Source organism: Oncorhynchus kisutch, linkage group LG27, assembly GCF_002021735.2.
Source record: "Oncorhynchus kisutch isolate 150728-3 linkage group LG27, Okis_V2, whole genome shotgun sequence".
Lineage (NCBI taxonomy): Eukaryota > Metazoa > Chordata > Actinopteri > Salmoniformes > Salmonidae > Oncorhynchus > Oncorhynchus kisutch.
The window spans coordinates 36,026,655-36,043,654 of NC_034200.2; the positions used below are offsets into that span (position 1 = coordinate 36,026,655).

Here is a 17,000-nt window from a genome sequence, read left to right on the forward strand (position 1 = left end):
CACAGCTCATCACCCTGAACACACACCATCCCCACTGTCAAACATGGTGGTGGCAGCATCATGGTTTGGGCCTGCTTTTCTTCAGCAGGGACAGGGAAGATGGTTAAAATTGATGGGAAGATGGATGGAACCAAATACAGGACCATTCTGGAAGAAAACCTGATGGAGTCTGCAAAAGACCTGAGACTGGGACGGAGATTTGTCTTCCAACAAGACAATGATCCAAAATATAAAGAAAAATCTACAATGGAATGGTTCAAAAATAAACATACCCAGTTGTTAGAATGGCCAAGTCAATGTCCAGACCTGAATCCAATCGAGAATCTGTGGAAAGAACTGAAAACTGCTGTTCACAAATGCTCTCCATCCAACCTCACTGAGCTCGAGCTGTTTTGCAAGGAGGAATGGGAAAAAATGTCAGTCTCTCGATGTGCAAAACTGATAGAGACATACCCCAAGCGACTTACAGCTGTAATCGCAGCAAAAGGTGGCCCTACAAAGTATTAACTTAAGGGGGCTGAATAATTTTGCACGCCCAATTTATCAGTTTTTGATTCGTTAAAAAAGTTTGAAATATCCAATAAATGTCGTTCCACTTCATGATTGTGTCCCACTTGTTGTTGATTCTTCACAAAAAAATACAGTTTTATATCTTTATGTTTGAAGCCTGAAATGTGGCAAAAGGTCGCAAAGTTCAAGGGGGCCGAATACTTTCGCAAGGCACTGTAGGTGCACATGAAACCAATGCTGCATACTCCGGTCTCTTAAAGGAATAAGTCAAAGGGTATGAACACTGTCTGAAGGCCTCTGTAACTATGCTGTCAAGATCTCCCCAGAATGCTGAGCTGCAGGGTTAGATCAAAAGCTTGCACACCCAGTAGCTCTCCAGATGAAGGGTAAAAATCTGTCATGCCTTTTGGTGGGAACAATCTGTTATAACACCAGGGTTAGAGTGAAGGGTGTAATTGTGTCCCTTGACTAACCAAGGCACATTGACTCTGTACCGGTACCCCATGTGTATAGCCCCGCTATTGTTATTTTACTGCTGCTCTTTAAATATTTGTTCATTTGTTTTTCAATTATTATTATTATTTTTATATTTTCTTTTATTTATTCACATTTTAAAATATATATATATTTAAATGTTTATATTTATTTATTTTATTTACATTTAAAAATATATATATATATTTTTTAAATTACTTTTTTCTTTAATTATGCAGTTTTTTTCTTCAATTTCTAGGATAAAAATAAATAAATAATGTAACCAACAACTGCATTGTTGGTTAAGGGCTTGTAAGTAAGCATTTCACTGTACGGTCTACCTACACCTGTTGTATTCGGCGTCGGTAGCCTAGTGGTTAGAGCGTTGAACTATTATCAGAAAGGTTGCCAGATTGAATCCCCGAGCTGACAAAGGAAAAATCTGTTGTTCTTCCCCTGAACAAGGCAGTTAACCCACTGTTCCTAGACCATCATTGATGGAAATTTAGAATTTGTTCTTAACTGACTTGTTTAGTTAAATAAAGGTAAAAACGTGACTGATGTCAGCCACCTATCAGAAGACAGTTGAGTGTTCTATACAGCAGTATTACACAGTATGTTATTTGTGGTTTCTCCCAGCATGACAAACTGGACAAAACTAGTTCAAATGACAGTTTCTGATTGTAATGATGTCATTTCAACAGTTTCTGGTTATGACATCATTTCAACAGTTTCTGATTGTAATGATGTCATTTCAACAGTTTCTGGTTTATGACATCATTTCAACAGTTTCTGATTGTAATGATGTCATTTCAACAGTTTCTGGTTATAATGATGTCATTTCAACAGTTTCTGATTGTAATGATGTCATTTCAACAGTTTCTGGTTATAATGATGTCATTTCAACAGTTTTCCATACTGGGCCTAGTGGCCTGCAAACTGTTTCAAATCATTCCTGTAATATTGGTAAATATGCATGAAATGGTACCTAACTCAACACGGTGTCTGGTAGAGTACTGTGAGATATCATGTTACCGTGCTGCATGTTGTTTGTCTGCATACCTAGTGGCAAAAACTGGTTGAAAAGACGTCATAATGACATCATTTCAACCAGTTTGTGGTTGTGATAACCTCATCGCTGGGCATGTTTTACTGTCTATGGAGAACAAGCGTCCCACAAGGCATTTATATTCTGCTTCTATCTTTCTTATTGTCTTGTTTCAGTGCCACTCGTTTTATTGTTGTATCTGTAACTTGCCACTATCCTAGATAAAATATACATTTGGAAGATACTCTGATAATAAAGTCATAGTAGCTAATTGAAAAAAGCTGAAGCAAAAACACTATTTACTCACACACTGTGTCTTACTGCTTTGTTTTGATCTCTGACAAGCATATTTATCTTGTGTTCCTCACACCTTCCCCTCCACCCTACTTCTGTCTCTCTGTCTCTGGTCTGTCTGTCTCTCTCTGGTCTGTCTTTCTGTCTCTCTCTCTCTCGCTCTCTCACTCTGGTCTGTCTGTCTGTCTCTCTCTCTGGCCTGTCTTTCTGTCTGTCTGTCTCTCACTCTCTGGTCTGTCTGTCTCTCACTCTCTGGTGTCTGTCTGTCTCTCATTCTCTGGTCTGTCTGTCTCTCTCTCTGGCCTGTCTTTCTGTCTGTCTGTCTCTCACTCTCTGATCTGTCTGTTTGTCTCACTTTCTGGTCTGTCTTTCTGTCTGTCTGTCGCTCACTCTCTGGTCTGTCTGTCTCTCACTCTCTGGTCTCTGTCTGTCTCTCACTCTCTGGTCTCTGTCTGTCTCTCATTCTCTTGTCTGTCTCTCTGGCCTGTCTTTCTGTCTGTCTGTCTCTCACTCTCTGGTCTGTCTGTCTGTCTCTCACTCTCTGGTCTCTGTCTGTCTCTCTCTCTCTGGTCTGTCTTTCTGTCTGTCTGTCTCTCACTCTCTCTCTGGTCTGTCTCTCTCTCTCTCTCTCTCTGGTCTGTCTGTCTCTGGTCTTTCTGTCTGTCTCTCTCTCTGGTCTGTCTGTCCCTCTTTCTGCCTGACCTTGTTGCTGCTTCCAGTGTCTGTAGCTCCTCCTCCTCCTCCTATGGTCCAGCTGACACCTCAGATCCCTCTGACCGGCTTTGTGGCCAGAGTTCAGGAGACCAGTAAGTCTCTCACACACACACTGGTAACATCAAAATGACTTCCTCAGTCCTACATATCAGACCAGGACCTATTAATCCCCTTTTATGTTGTCTGTCATGCCTTTTTCACACGCCCCCTAGTGCCTTTAGACACACCCCTTCCATGTCTTGTCTGTCATGCCTTTTTCACACGCTCCCTACTGCCATTAAACACAACCCTTCCATGTCTTGTCTGTCATGCCTTTTTCACACACTCCCTACTGCCTTTAAACACACCCCTTTCATGTCTTGTCTGTCATGCCTTTTTCACATGCTCCCTACTGCCTTTAGACACACCCCTTCCATGTCCTGTCTGTCATGCCTTTTTCACACGCTCCCTACTGCCTTTAAACACACCCCTTCCATGTCTTGTCTGTCATGCCTTTTTCACACGCTCCCTACTGCCTTTAGACACACCCCTTCCATGTCTTGTCTGTCATGCCCTTTTCACACGATCCCTACTGCCTTTAGACACACCCCTTCCATGTCTTGTCTGTTGCCATGGTCACTGAGAGACAGTGGAGAGTGTTCTATGGTTCCATCTCTGTTCACTGAACACACCTGACTTAAGGTTTGGAAAACTGCATAGTCTCAGCCAAGTCAAGCACGGTTTTAATCAGACCCGGGGCACAGTGACCCTCCCAATGCCTCTGTGTCCTTATTCAGGTGACCTTAGTGGTTTGTCCAGCTTTCAGATCCCAGTTTCATCCTTCCGGTCATTATTTAGCGTTTAGACCTTCAGGAGCTATAGGTCTCTAAACTACTGGGTCTCTTCCGGGGCGGCAGGTAGCTTAGTGGTTAGAGCCGGAAGGTTGTTCGATCGAATCCATGAGCTGACAAGGTAAAAATATGTTGTTCTGCCCCTGAACAAAGCAGTTAATCCACTGTTCCTAGGCTGTCATTGTAATTAAGAATTTGTTGTTAACGGACCTGCCTAGTTAAATAAAATACAGTTAAAAAGAATGCTCTGTCATGCCATCTGCTGGCCAGTACAGGTAATCACACGTCTGGAAGATCAGGATAATGCATAAAATAGAATATATGAATTCATGATTTGTTTGTATAATGTTCAGGAGCAACATACTGGTAGGGGCATTTGTTCAGTTTGGAGTGGCAGAGCTGAGCTCATATGACATTTTGATAACACTATATGAGCAGCCTGTGGGCAATACATCATGTAGATGGTAACCTGTCATAAGACTGACATAACAATTCCATGACAACTGGTTATTGAAATTTGTTGCATGCATGGTATTCATGTATTATACTGTAGGTACAGGCAGTATATCCTAAACATGGAAAACCCTGCTTTAATATATATATATTCATTTATATAACCTAAACATGGAAAACCATGCTGTAGATTTGAATTGGCATACATACAGTACCAGTCAAAAGTTTGGACACACCTACTCATTCAAGGGTTTTTCTTAATTTTTTTACTATTTTTCTACATTGTAGAATAATAACACATTATGGAATCATGTAGTAACCAAAAAAGTGTTATACAAATCAAAATATATTTTATATTTGTGATTCTTCAAAGTAGCCACCCTTTGCCTTGACAGCTTTGCACACTCTTGGTATTCTCTCAACCAGCAATTAACAGGTGTGCCTTGTTAAAAGTTAATTTGTGGAATTTCTTTCCTTCGTAATGCATTTGAGCCAATCAGTTATGCTGTGACATGGTAGGGGTGGTAAACAGAAGATAGCCCTATCTGGTAAAAGACCAAGTCCATATTATGGCAAGAACAGCTCAAATATGCAAAGAGAATCAACAGTCCGTCATTACTTTAAGACATGAAGGTCAGTCAATACTGAAAGTTTTTTCATATGCAGTCGCAAAAACCATCATGTGCTATGATGAAACTGGCTCTCACGAGGACTGCCACAGGAAAGGAAGACCCAGAGTTACCTCTGCTGCAGAGGATAAGTTCATAAGAGTTACCAGCCTCAGATTGCAGCCCAAATAAATGCTTCACATAGTTTAAGTAACAGACACATCTCAACATCAACTGTTCAGAGGAGACTGTGCGAATTAGGCCTTCATGGTCGAATTGCTGCAAAGAAACCACTACTAAAGGACACCAATAAGAAGAAGAGACTTGCTTGGGCCAAGAAGCACAAGCAATGGACATTAGACCGGTGGAAATCTGTCCTTTGGTCTGATGACTCGAAACTTGAGATTTTTGGTTCCAACCGCCGTGTCTTTGTGAGACGCAGAGTAGGTGAACGGATGATCTCCGCATGTGTGGTTCCCACCGTGAAGCATGGAGGAGGAGGTGTGGGGGTGCTTTGCTGGTGACACTGTCAGTGATTTATTTAGAATGCAAGGTACACTTAACCAGCATGTCTACCACAGCATTCTGCAGCGATACGCCATCCCATCTGGTTTGTGCTTAGTGGGACTATCATTTGTTTTTCAACAGGACAATAACCCAACACACCACCAGGCTGTGTAAGGGCTATTTGACCAAGAAGGAGAGTGATGGAGTGCTGCATCAGATTACCTGGCAACCACAGTCACCCGACCTCAAACCAACTGAGAAGGTTTGGGATGAGTTCAACCGCAGAGTGAAGGAAAAGCAGCCAACAAGTGCTCAGCATATGTGGGAATTCCGTCAAGACTGTTGGAAAAGAATTCCAGGTGAAGCTGGTTGAGAAAATGTCAAGACTGTGCAAAGCTGTCATCAAGGCAAAGGGCGACTACTTTGAAGAATCTCAAATATAAAATATATTTTGATTTGTTTAACCCTTTTTTGGTTACTACATGATTCCATATGTGTTATTTCATAGTTCTGATATCTTCACTATTATTCTACAATGTAGAAAATAATAAAAAATAAAGAAAAACCCTTGAATGAGTAGGTGTCTAAACTTTTGACTGGTACTGTATATTTAGGAGTTTTTCCCTGGTCAGGTCACATGGTCAGGAGAAACCCTTGACCCTAAAAGAAATAGAATTACTCCACCAGTCGATTAAATTCCACTTCCATAATGTCCATCATTTCTTCCCCGTCCTCGTCCAGTTACAGACGACCCGGTCCCCCCTCCACCACCCCCTCCCGAGGACGTGGTCATGTTTGACGAGCCCTCGCCCCCTCCCCCGCCCCCGCCCGTGGACTACCAGGGGGATGAGGAGGCGGCCGTAGTGCACTACAATGACCCCTACTCTGACAGAGACCCCCACTGGGCCCCCAAGGCCTACGCTGAGAAGGGTGAGTTTGACTGGTACCACCGAAGATACAGAGACCAGGCACTGATCGCCGTTTCAGCATGATTTAGGGGCTGTTTACAAAGTAAATGTCTGTGGACACAGACCGTCAAACGTATCCAAATCTGGATGGCCAATTTAGTGCAGTACACACTATACACCCACAAATTGGGTTTAGGTCGACTATAATATTAGTACTGAGTCTGTACTGTAATGTCTCTAAGTTATCCTAGTACAACCCTATTCCCAGCAGTTGTCCTCTCTCACTCTGTTCTGTCTGTGGTCAGATTGCTAATGTATAAGAGAATACAGTGAATAAATGAACCAACTGTATTTTACAGTGGTGGCCATTTATGACTACTCCAAGGACAAGGAGGACGAGCTGTCCTTCATGGAGGGCTCCATCATCTACATCATCAAGAAGAACGATGATGGCTGGTATGAGGGCGTCTGCAACGGCGTCACCGGCCTCTTCCCCGGCAACTACGTAGAGTCCATCATGCACTACACAGACTAAGGGCGGCCATTTTGAATGAGAAAAAAATGCCAAGATGTTACCAAAAGAAACAACCATTTTGAATCAAGTGCTGTGTTTAGTATTTGAAACGACAAGGTAGGTTTTAGTAAGATGTTGGCTTTTTGGGGGGGGGGGGGGGGGGGGGGGGGGGGGCAACTCTTATCCACACAGCAACATATACATTTTACTTTCACAGACACACATAGAAAAAAAGAATAAATCAAACATAAAGAAGTGCATTAGGACATGACCGAATGTTTGTTTTTGTCCAAATCGCAGATGTTAAGAAGCGAAATAGTCTATTTACTATGCTACATGTTGAAAAGGAGGGGTGGGGAGCTGGGCCAAGGGACCAGGAATAGGGGACATCAAAGGGGAATTACTGAGTGTAGAAGTCAAAAAGAACTGAACGTGATTTTTCTTATTTCTGGTGATGTTTTGTTTTTGTTATATAACTTGTATATACTGTAATGTGTGAAGCTGACAGTTGGTTTGCCAGTAGTGTGTTTTACTTGTGAGGTTGTTGTTTTTTCATCGGCGTCTTTTGATTGGTCAACAGCAAGCCAAGTTGTGCCAGATACAGATGGTTTAACTCAATCATATTTTGTCGTTGTGTTTCGGGTATTATTTTATTTTCTAGGCTCGGCCAAATGTCACTTGAAAAGAATGTTTTTGTTTTTTTTATGTGGAAAATAAAGTGTATCTTTGCTTATTTTTTATGCTGTCAGGCTACTGTAGAAAATGGTTCCTGAAATGTGCTTTGCTTCAAATGGCAAACGTCAAGAAACGGATGATTGCGCTTTTGTTCCATCATGGTTCCATTGTGTTAGAATGTCTGCTTAGTTCTCAATGGCTTTTTATACGACTTCAATTTATACGGTTTTGATTTGCGACAACCGGGTTGCGTTCAGGCTATCCGACCGTTGCGTTATCTTTTTTTCAAGTTATATCATCCTGAGTTTTGTCAGTGGGGTCTGGATAGGTGCTTATCTTTTGGTGCTTGGTAACAAGTATCACCTTCCATTAGCAACACAACCTCAAAACTAGGACGCCGGGCTATCAAAGAACGGTATAGGCTGCTAGCCTACCTATTGAGCAGTACAGGGTGATTTGTAACGATGCTAAATGTTCAATCTTGAACGTACCCTTGCTCTATCCTTTCTATCACAGTGGATGTAGACAATTTAGCAGTGCATTGTTATCTCAAAATGTACTAAAACGATTGTCTTAAAAAAAAAAAAAGAAGACACATTTGTGCCACACGTTTTCGATGAAGTCGTATTCCACACACATTTCAGTGCATCGTAATACACAACTTTCTTGCAAACATGACATGATGCTATCTATGACTGAATGCAGTTTATGATGAAATACTTCCATGCAAAGATGTAAGCTGCTTGTGATCGGATGTCCATACCTCTTACGTACTGACGTTTGAGGTTTATTTGTCATGAGCCATCAGTAATGTTAACAGGTTACGGTGATGACCATAGGTTACGGTTATGACACTATGAAGTAGACATGATGCACAGACAGAGGGATGTTAAAGCTTGCCACGTGCAGACCGTGTAATGCCAACATAATCAACATGAACAGTATTCAACCTCAATGTATGCATGACTACATGAATATATCAACAACAACATTTCATTTTTTTTATTGTGAATAATAATTTGCCACGACATCCAGTTCTGATTGTACTTGTAACTCTTCCATCAGAGGTACATTTTGTGAGAAACAACTTTTTTCTACCTAAGCATTTCCAGCACTGCGATTGATTGTTTTGAAAGATTCTGTCTGAGACTGCCGGTCATGGTTTAGTAGCAGTTTGGATTTTGATTTATTTATATTTTCCTAGAAAAATATTATTAGACAACCACTATGTTTACCACTAAAACGTGAAACATTTTGGGTCTCCACGGCACAATGCTCCTTGATTTGATGTCTGTTTTATTAGATGAAATGTGGAAAAAAGTGTATCTGTAATTTGACTGTTCATGGGAACAGAATGTGATATTTCTCGTCTCGTCTCTTGGGGCTCTATCCAATCTGGAAAGCTGAAGCCGTTACAAATGCCGTAATAGATATTGAAAGGGAATCTCTGATTGAGCCGATAATATGCAGTGTTTTGCTGTGAATGCCGTCTCCGATTGAGCCGATATATGCAGTGTTTATCGTGAATCACTAAAGTGGGAACATTGCCTTCTTGCTGTAAAGCTGAACTTCTGCGATGCGGATCGAATAGAGCCCCTGGTTTGTATATATAATGTGTTCATTTACATTTATGTACAGTCTTTTTTGTAATAAAACAGCTCACCGAAACAACACATGAAGCTGATCTTTGGTGGGGGATTTCTCTTTGGGACAGTTAAAGAAGAGGGAAGAGTGGTAGAGTTGTTCCACTTTATCTCAGTTGATAGAGTATGGAGCTTGCAATACCAAGATAGTGGGTCTGATTCCCGGGACCACTCGTACATTAAAATGTACGCGTGCGTGACTGTAAGTCGCTTTGGATAAAAGTGTCAGCTAAATGGAATCTATTATTAAGAAATCCAATTAGTTTCTATGGCGTTTTTGCCAAACAATTTAACACCCAATAATATGACTCATTAATATACACACACACACACACACACACACACACACACACACACACACACACACACACACACACACACACACACACACACACACACACACACACACACACACACACACACACACGACTTAGCCACTTCATTGCAACACACTATCCATAGCAACTCTACATCACAGTTTTTCATTGAAGTAAGGTCAATGACCAACAGTAAAGTTAATTGTCAACTAACAGATAGTAACGGGAGTTTGCATGGTAGACATGAAGCACAATGCCAAAGAGATCATCTGCCTGTCAGCATGTAATAAATACTATAGGAATTGATCTGGCTTAGCCAATTATGTCTGTGTTGATAAAGCGTCATACCAACATGCTGTACATCATCATCAGGTTGCAATTACAACATAGCTTTACTGTGGTTAACTTAGGCTTTAATAATTCTGACTTATTACATAAATAATACAATTCAATACATAAATAACCCAAGAACATGCATGGTGGGGTCGGGTTAAATGCGGAAGACACATTTCAGTTGAATGCATTCAGTTGTGCAACTGACCAGGTATCCCCCCTTTCCCTATACAACTGACGAGGTATCCCCCCTTTCCCTATACAACTGACGAGGTATCCCCCCTTTCCCTATACAACTGACGAGGTATCCCCCCTTTCCCTATACAACTGACGAGGTATCCCCCCTTTCCCTATACAACTGACGAGGTATCCCCCCTTTCCCTATACAACTGACTAGGTATCCCCCCTTTCCCTATACGACTGACTAGGTATCCCCCCCTTTCCCTATACAACTGACTAGGTATCCCCCCTTTCCCTATACAACTGACTAGGTATCCCCCCTGTTCCCTATTCAACTGACTAGGTATCCCCCCTTTCCCTATACAACTGACTAGGTATCCCCCCTTTCCCTATACAACTGACTAGGTATCCCCCCTGTTCCCTATACAACTGACTAGGTATCCCCCCTGTTCCCTATACAACTGACTAGGTATCCCCCATTTCCCTATACAAGGTATCCCCCCCTTTCCCTATACAACTGACTAGGTATCCCCCCTGTTCCCTATACAATTGACTAGGTATCCCCCCTGTTCCCTATACAACTGACTAGGTATCCCCCCTGTTCCCTATACAACTGACTAGGTATCCCCCCCTTTCCCTATACAACTGACTAGGTATCCCACCTTTCCCTATACAACTGACTAGGTATCCCACCTTTCCCTATACAACTGACTAGGTATCCCCCCTGTTCCCTATACAACTGACTAGGTATCCCCCCTGTTCCCTATACAACTGACTAGGTATCCCCCCTTTCCCTATACAACTGACCAGGTATCCCCCCTGTTCCCTATACAACTGACTAGGTATCCCACCCTTTCCCTATACAACTGACTAGGTATCCCCCCCTTTCCCTATACAACTGACTAGGTATCCCCCCCTTTCCCTATACAACTGACTAGGTATCCCCCCCTTTCCCATCAGTCAGAAATGTCTCCACTGCATTGCGTTGTCCAATCATATCTTGTCAGATCAGTTACTTAAAGAAGGAGGGAAGAAAGGAAGAATGCATTTTGAAGTATTGGAGCAGGGCCTGTCACCTCCCGAGGTGCTATTTTTAAAAGCATCGCTCTGGTTCATGAACACTGGGACTGTCTGTCTGTAGGTAGGTAGGTTGAGAACGTCCTCTACAGAAGTCATGGGTGAGTGGGCGGAGCTCCATCCCTAGACCACAGAGCCCCACCCAGGAGGGGGCGGGGGAATAAAGTCTGGGGGCGGTTCAGAGAGGTCGTCCTGATCAGGATGTCCATTGGCCCTCACTGTTGCTGAGGAAAGGAAAATAATATATTATTTAGAGTGTGTGTGTGTGTGTGTGTGTGTGTGTGTGTCGTGTGTGTGTGTGTGTGTGTGTGTGTGTGTGTGTGTGTCGTGTGTGTGTGTGTGTGTGTGTGTGTGTGTGTGTGTGTGTCGTGTGTGTGTGTGTGTGTGTGTGTGTGTGTGTCGTGTGTGTGTGTGTGTGTGTGTGTGTGTGTGTGTGTGTGTGTGTGTCGTGTGTGTGTGTGTGTGTCGTGTGTGTGTGTGTCGTGTGTGTGTGTGTGTCGTGTGTGTGTGTGTCGTGTGTGTGTGTGTGTGTGTGTGTGTGTGTGTGTGTGTGTGTGTGTGTGTGTGTCGTGTGTGTGTGTGTGTGTGTGTGTGTGTGTGTGTCGTGTGTGTGTGTGTGTGTGTGTGTGTGTGTCGTGTGTGTGTGTCGTGTGTGTGTGTGTGTGTGTGTGTGTGTGTGTCGTGTGTGTGTGTGTCGTGTGTGTGTGTGTGTGTGTGTGTGTGTGTGTGTGTGTGTGTGTGTCGTGTGTGTGTGTGTGTGTGTGTGTGTGTCGTGTGTGTGTGTGTGTGTGTGTGTGTGTGTGTGTGTGTCACCTATGTGCCCAGTAGAATGTGTGGGAGGGCTGGAGACAGGCAGACTGGTCACATGCAGAGTGGAGGTGGTGGTTAAGGCTCTCCTCACTGCCTTCTGATAGTTGTGATACAGGGTGGCCCCATACTAAACAAAGATAGATACGGGTAGGTACACATAAGAGAGTAAAGGGTAAGAGTAGAGTAAAGGGTATGAGTAGAGTAAAGGGTATGAGTAGAGTAAAGGGTATGAGTAGAGTAAAGGGTAAGAGTAAAGTAAAGGGTAAGAGTAGAGGGTATGAGTAGAGTAAAGGGTATGAGTAGAGTAAAGGGTATGAGTAGAGTAAAGGGTAAGAGTAGAGGGTATGAGTAGAGTAAAGGGTATGAGTAGAGTAAAGGGTATGAGTAGAGTAAAGGGGTTGAGTAGAGTAAAGGGTATGAGTAGAGTAAAGGGTATGAGTAGAGTAAAGGGTATGAGTAGAATAAAGGGTATAAGTAGAGTAAAGGGTAAGAGTAGAGTAAATGGTAAGAGTAGAGTAAAGGGTAAGAGTAGAGTAAAGGGTATGAGTAGAGTAAAGGGTAAGAGTAGAGTAAAGGGTATGAGTAGAGTAAAGGGTATGAGTAAAGTCTAACCTTGGCTACTCTGATGGAGTTGACCCAGAGGGAGAGAGTGTGCTCATCGTCACAACACAGGAACCTGATGTACTGGGACTCCTTCTGGATCTGAGGATGCTACAGGGCAAGACCAGAACATATTGTATTGATGGTAATCAATGCACCTACAGCTAAATCTCCCATGCATGCAATGTCTGTCAGGAGAGACTGCATCGATGCTTGATGCAATACGTCTTTGTTCAAGGAGTCCAGTATTTATTGTTTTAGAAGTTCATCAACGAGCCTGCAGGAGGCGACCTATGATGGAGCTCCATGTGTACTTCACTAGCAATGGTAAGAACCTTTCTCGATCATGTTAAGAATGCATGAACATTCCCATACACCCAAAATAAATGGTGAATAAAAAATAAAAGGCCCCTAATTTGAACCATAACTTTGTTGCCTGTTTAAAATCAAATCCCTTATTTGAAGATACACTTTTTTTTCACACCAACTTAAAACCTCTAGAAAATAGTGTCCAAAACAGAAATGGATTCAGCTCGTATGTTGCCGTTATAAACCGTACCGTGGAAATATAAGCTCAAGTTCCAGGTAACAGTTAGGAACTCAACTTCCGGTGATGTACCTTTAAAAACAAATCATTGTCAGACATGGTTCTGACCTATTATAACTGACCTATGACCTATTATAACTGACCTATTGTAACTGACCTATTGTGACCTATTATAACTAACCTATTGTGGCCTATTATAACTGACCTATTATAACTGACTTATTGTAACTGGCCTATTATAACTGACCTATTGCAACCTATTATAACTGACCTATTATAACTGACTTATTGTAACTGACCTATTATAACTGACCTATTATAACTAACCTATTGTGACCTATTATAACTGACCTATTATAACTGACCTATTGTGACCTATTATAACTGACCTATTATAACTGACTTATGGTAACTGACCTATTATAACTGACTTATTGTAACTGACCTATTATAACTGACCTATTATAACTAACCTATTGTGACCTATTATAACTGACCTATTATAACTGACTTATTGTAACTGACCTATTATAACTGACCTATTGTGACCTATTATAACTGACCTATTATAACTGACTTATAACTGACTTATAACTGACCTATTGTAACTGACCGATTGCAACCTATTAGAACTTACTTATTGTAACTGACTTATTATAACTGGCCTATTATAACTAACCTACTGTGACCTATTATAACTGACTTATTGTAACTGACCTATTATAACTGACCTATTGTAACTGACCTATTATAACTGACTTATTGTAACTGACCTATTATAATTGACCTATTGCGACCTATTATAACTGACCTATTGTGACCTATTATAACTGACCTATTAATACTGGCCTATTATAACTGGCCTATTGTAACTGACATATTGTAACTGACCTATTGTAACTGACCTATTGTAACTGACCTATTGTAACTGACCTATTGTGACCTATTATAACTAACCTATTCTGACTGATTATAACTAACCTAGTATAACTGGCCTATTGTAACTGACCTATTGCGACCTATTATAACTGACCTATTATAACTGACCTATTATAACTGACCTATTATAACTGACCTATTGCAGCCTATTGTAACTGACCTATTGTAACCTATTATAACTGACCTATTGTAACTGACCTATTGTAACTGACCTATTGTAGCTGACCTATTATACCTAACCTATTGTGACCTATTATAACTAACCTAGTATAACTGGCCTATTGTAACTGACCTATTATAACTGGCCTATTATAACTGACCTATTGTAACTGACCTATTGTAACCTATTATAACTGGCCTATTGTAACTGACCTATTATAACTGAACTATTGTAACTGACCTATTATAACTGACCTATTATAACTGACCTATTGTAACTGACCTATTGTGACGTATTATAACTGACCTATTGTAACTGACCTATTATAACTGACCTATTGTAACTGACCTATTGTAACTGACCTATTGTGACGTATTATAACTGACTTATTGTAACTGACCTATTATAACTGACCTATTATAACTGACTTATTGTAACTGACCTATTATAATTGACCTATTGTAACTGACCTATTATAACTGGCCTATTGTAACTGACCTATTGTAACTGACCTATTATAACTGAACTATTGTAACTGACCTATTGTAACTGACCTATTATAACTGACCTATTATAACTGACCTATTGTAACTGACCTATTGTGACGTATTATAACTGAGCTATTGTAACTGACCTATTATAACTGACTTATTGTAACTGACCTATTATAACTGACCTATTATAACTGACCTATTGTAACTGACCTATTATAACTGACCTATTATAACTGGCCTATTGTAACTGACCTATTGTAACTGACCTATTATAACTGCCCTATTGTAACTGACCTATTGTAACTGCCCTATTATAACTGACCTATTATAACTGACCTATTATAACTGACCTATTGTAACTGACCTATTGTAACTGACCTATTGTAACTGACCTATTCTAAATGTTCTTACTTGTTAACAGTTACAGGTCAGTCGGACTAATATAAGTCCATTCTTGTGAACTACATTAAACTACATTCACTTCCTTACTGGTTGACCTTACCATGAGAACCATCACTATCATCAACTTAGCTGTTAATTTCCTGAAAATATGAAACAGAGGTAACAGAGATAACATAGGTAACAGAGATAACATAGGTAGGTAACAGGTAACAGAGATAACAGAGGTAACAGAGATAGGTAACAGGTAACAGAGATAACAGAGGCAACAGAGGTAACAGAGGTAACAGAGACAACAGAGATAACAGAGGTAACAGAGATAACATAGATAGGTAACAGGTAACAGAGATAACAGAGGCAACAGAGATAACAGAGGTAACAGAGACAACAGAGATAACAGAGGTAACAGAGACAACAGAGGTAACAGTGACAACAGAGGCAACAGAGATAACAGAGGCAACAGAGATAACAGAGGTAACAGAGACAACAGAGATAACAGAGGCAACAGAGGTAACAGAGATAACAGAGGCAACAGAGATAACATAGATAGGTAACAGGTAACAGAGATAACAGAGATAACAGAGGTAACAGAGACAACAGAGATAACAGAGACAACAGAGATAACAGAGGTAACAGAGACAACAGAGATAACAGAGATAACAGAGGTAACATAGGTAACAGAGATAACATAGGTAACAGAGATAACAGAGATAACATAGGGATAGATCTTGGGCTCCTGAGTGGCGCAGCAATCTAAGGCATGCCTCTCAGTGCTCGATGCGTCACTACAGACACCCTGGTTCAAATCCAGGCTGTATCACAACTGGCTGTGATTGGGAGTCCCATAGGGCAGTGCACAATTGGCCCAGCATCTTCCTGGTTTGGCCGGTGTAGGGCGTCATTGTAAATAATAATTTGTTCTTAAACTGACTTGCCTAGTTAAATAAAGGTTCAATAAAAATTAAAGTAAAAAAACAATAGGATAGTAGAAAAAGCGCAAACTCCTCCCATCTGGCACTCCAAGCAGGCTTAAGTAAACAAAGCTCAAAGTAGTAGAAAGATTTCAAGTAGTATTTCAACCCAGATAGAACATTGGGGTTGAGTGGTGAATTGTAGTTGCAAATTAAGGACCATCAGACACAGCTCAACCCAGCTGCAAGGTTCTAAGTCCCCGACCCTGAACGCTCTATTGAAGGGACGCCACAACCCAGCATGTGTCAGACCTGCCCCCACTTCAACCAACTGACACCTCACTCCCCCTGCTGTCATTCTTTGTCTGAGAAAATTATATTCTCGTTAGGGGAAACGTTCCTTATTAAAAAGCCTCTTGATGACTGACAGGTCGTTTAATTTGATAACTGTCTGTCTGTCTCTGTCTGTCTGCCTGACTGTCTGTCTTTCTCTCTCTCTCTCATTCTCTCGTTCTCTCTCATTTCTCTTTCTCTCTTGACACCTCACTCCCCCTGCTTTCATTCTCTCTCTGTCTCTCTCTTTATGTTTCTCTCTCTCTCTGTCTCCATTGAACTTTTTTCTCTCTCTTTCGCTCTGTCTCTCCCTGTCTCTCTCTTTCTCGACCTGTCTCTCTGTCTCTGTCTCTTTCTCTCTCTCTGTCTCTCTTTCGTTCCTCATAATAGATAGTGATCTCTGATGGACCACACTAAACTATAGCAACATCCACGTCAGATGTCGGTGTGTGGTGGCGTCGTGGCAATGTGTTATAGTAGACACAATAGGACACAGCTTCCTGTTAACATTTTTTATATTTAAACATGCAAACATTCAAATATTTGTTGCCTTGCTGGCCCTCAAAACTTTGCATTTGTATTGTATTGCAAACCATGCAGGGCCGAGCTCGCCCCCATCCACATTGACAGGGCTTAGTGGAGCAGGTAGAGAGCTTCAAGTTCCTCGGTGTCCACATCACTAAGGAATTACCATGGTCCACACACAACAACACAATCGTGAA

At 41.4% G+C, this 17,000-nt stretch overlaps 2 protein-coding genes across 8 annotated transcripts in view; one reads left to right on the forward strand and one right to left on the reverse strand.

The window, feature by feature from the left end:
• Positions 1-9,208, forward strand: part of LOC109871905 (abl interactor 1) — a 47,033-nt gene extending 37,825 nt beyond the window's left edge. For 4 of the 6 annotated variants that reach the window (XM_031806968.1, XM_031806969.1, XM_031806970.1 and 1 more), the window contains 3 exons: positions 3,046-3,132; positions 6,180-6,368; positions 6,706-9,208. In XM_031806968.1, coding sequence (XP_031662828.1) covers positions 3,046-3,132; positions 6,180-6,368; positions 6,706-6,881 — 452 coding nt within the window. In that variant the 3' untranslated portion in view covers positions 6,882-9,208. The remainder of the gene's footprint in view (positions 1-3,045; positions 3,133-6,179; positions 6,369-6,705) is intronic. The other 2 variants (XM_031806972.1, XM_031806973.1) reach the window with 1 other exon arrangement.
• Positions 9,209-10,866: 1,658 nt separating this feature from the next.
• Positions 10,867-17,000, reverse strand: part of LOC109872079 (amyloid beta A4 precursor protein-binding family B member 1-interacting protein) — a 22,890-nt gene continuing 16,756 nt past the window's right edge. Inside the window, exons 11-13 of one of the 2 annotated variants that reach the window (XM_031806975.1) lie at positions 12,508-12,606; positions 11,899-12,022; positions 10,867-11,303 (exon numbers count right to left, since the gene is read on the reverse strand). In XM_031806975.1, the coding sequence (XP_031662835.1) occupies positions 11,209-11,303; positions 11,899-12,022; positions 12,508-12,606 (318 nt within the window). In that variant the 3' untranslated portion in view covers positions 10,867-11,208. Of the gene's footprint in view, positions 11,310-11,898; positions 12,023-12,507; positions 12,607-17,000 lie in introns of both variants that reach the window. The other variant, XM_031806974.1, reaches the window with a different exon arrangement.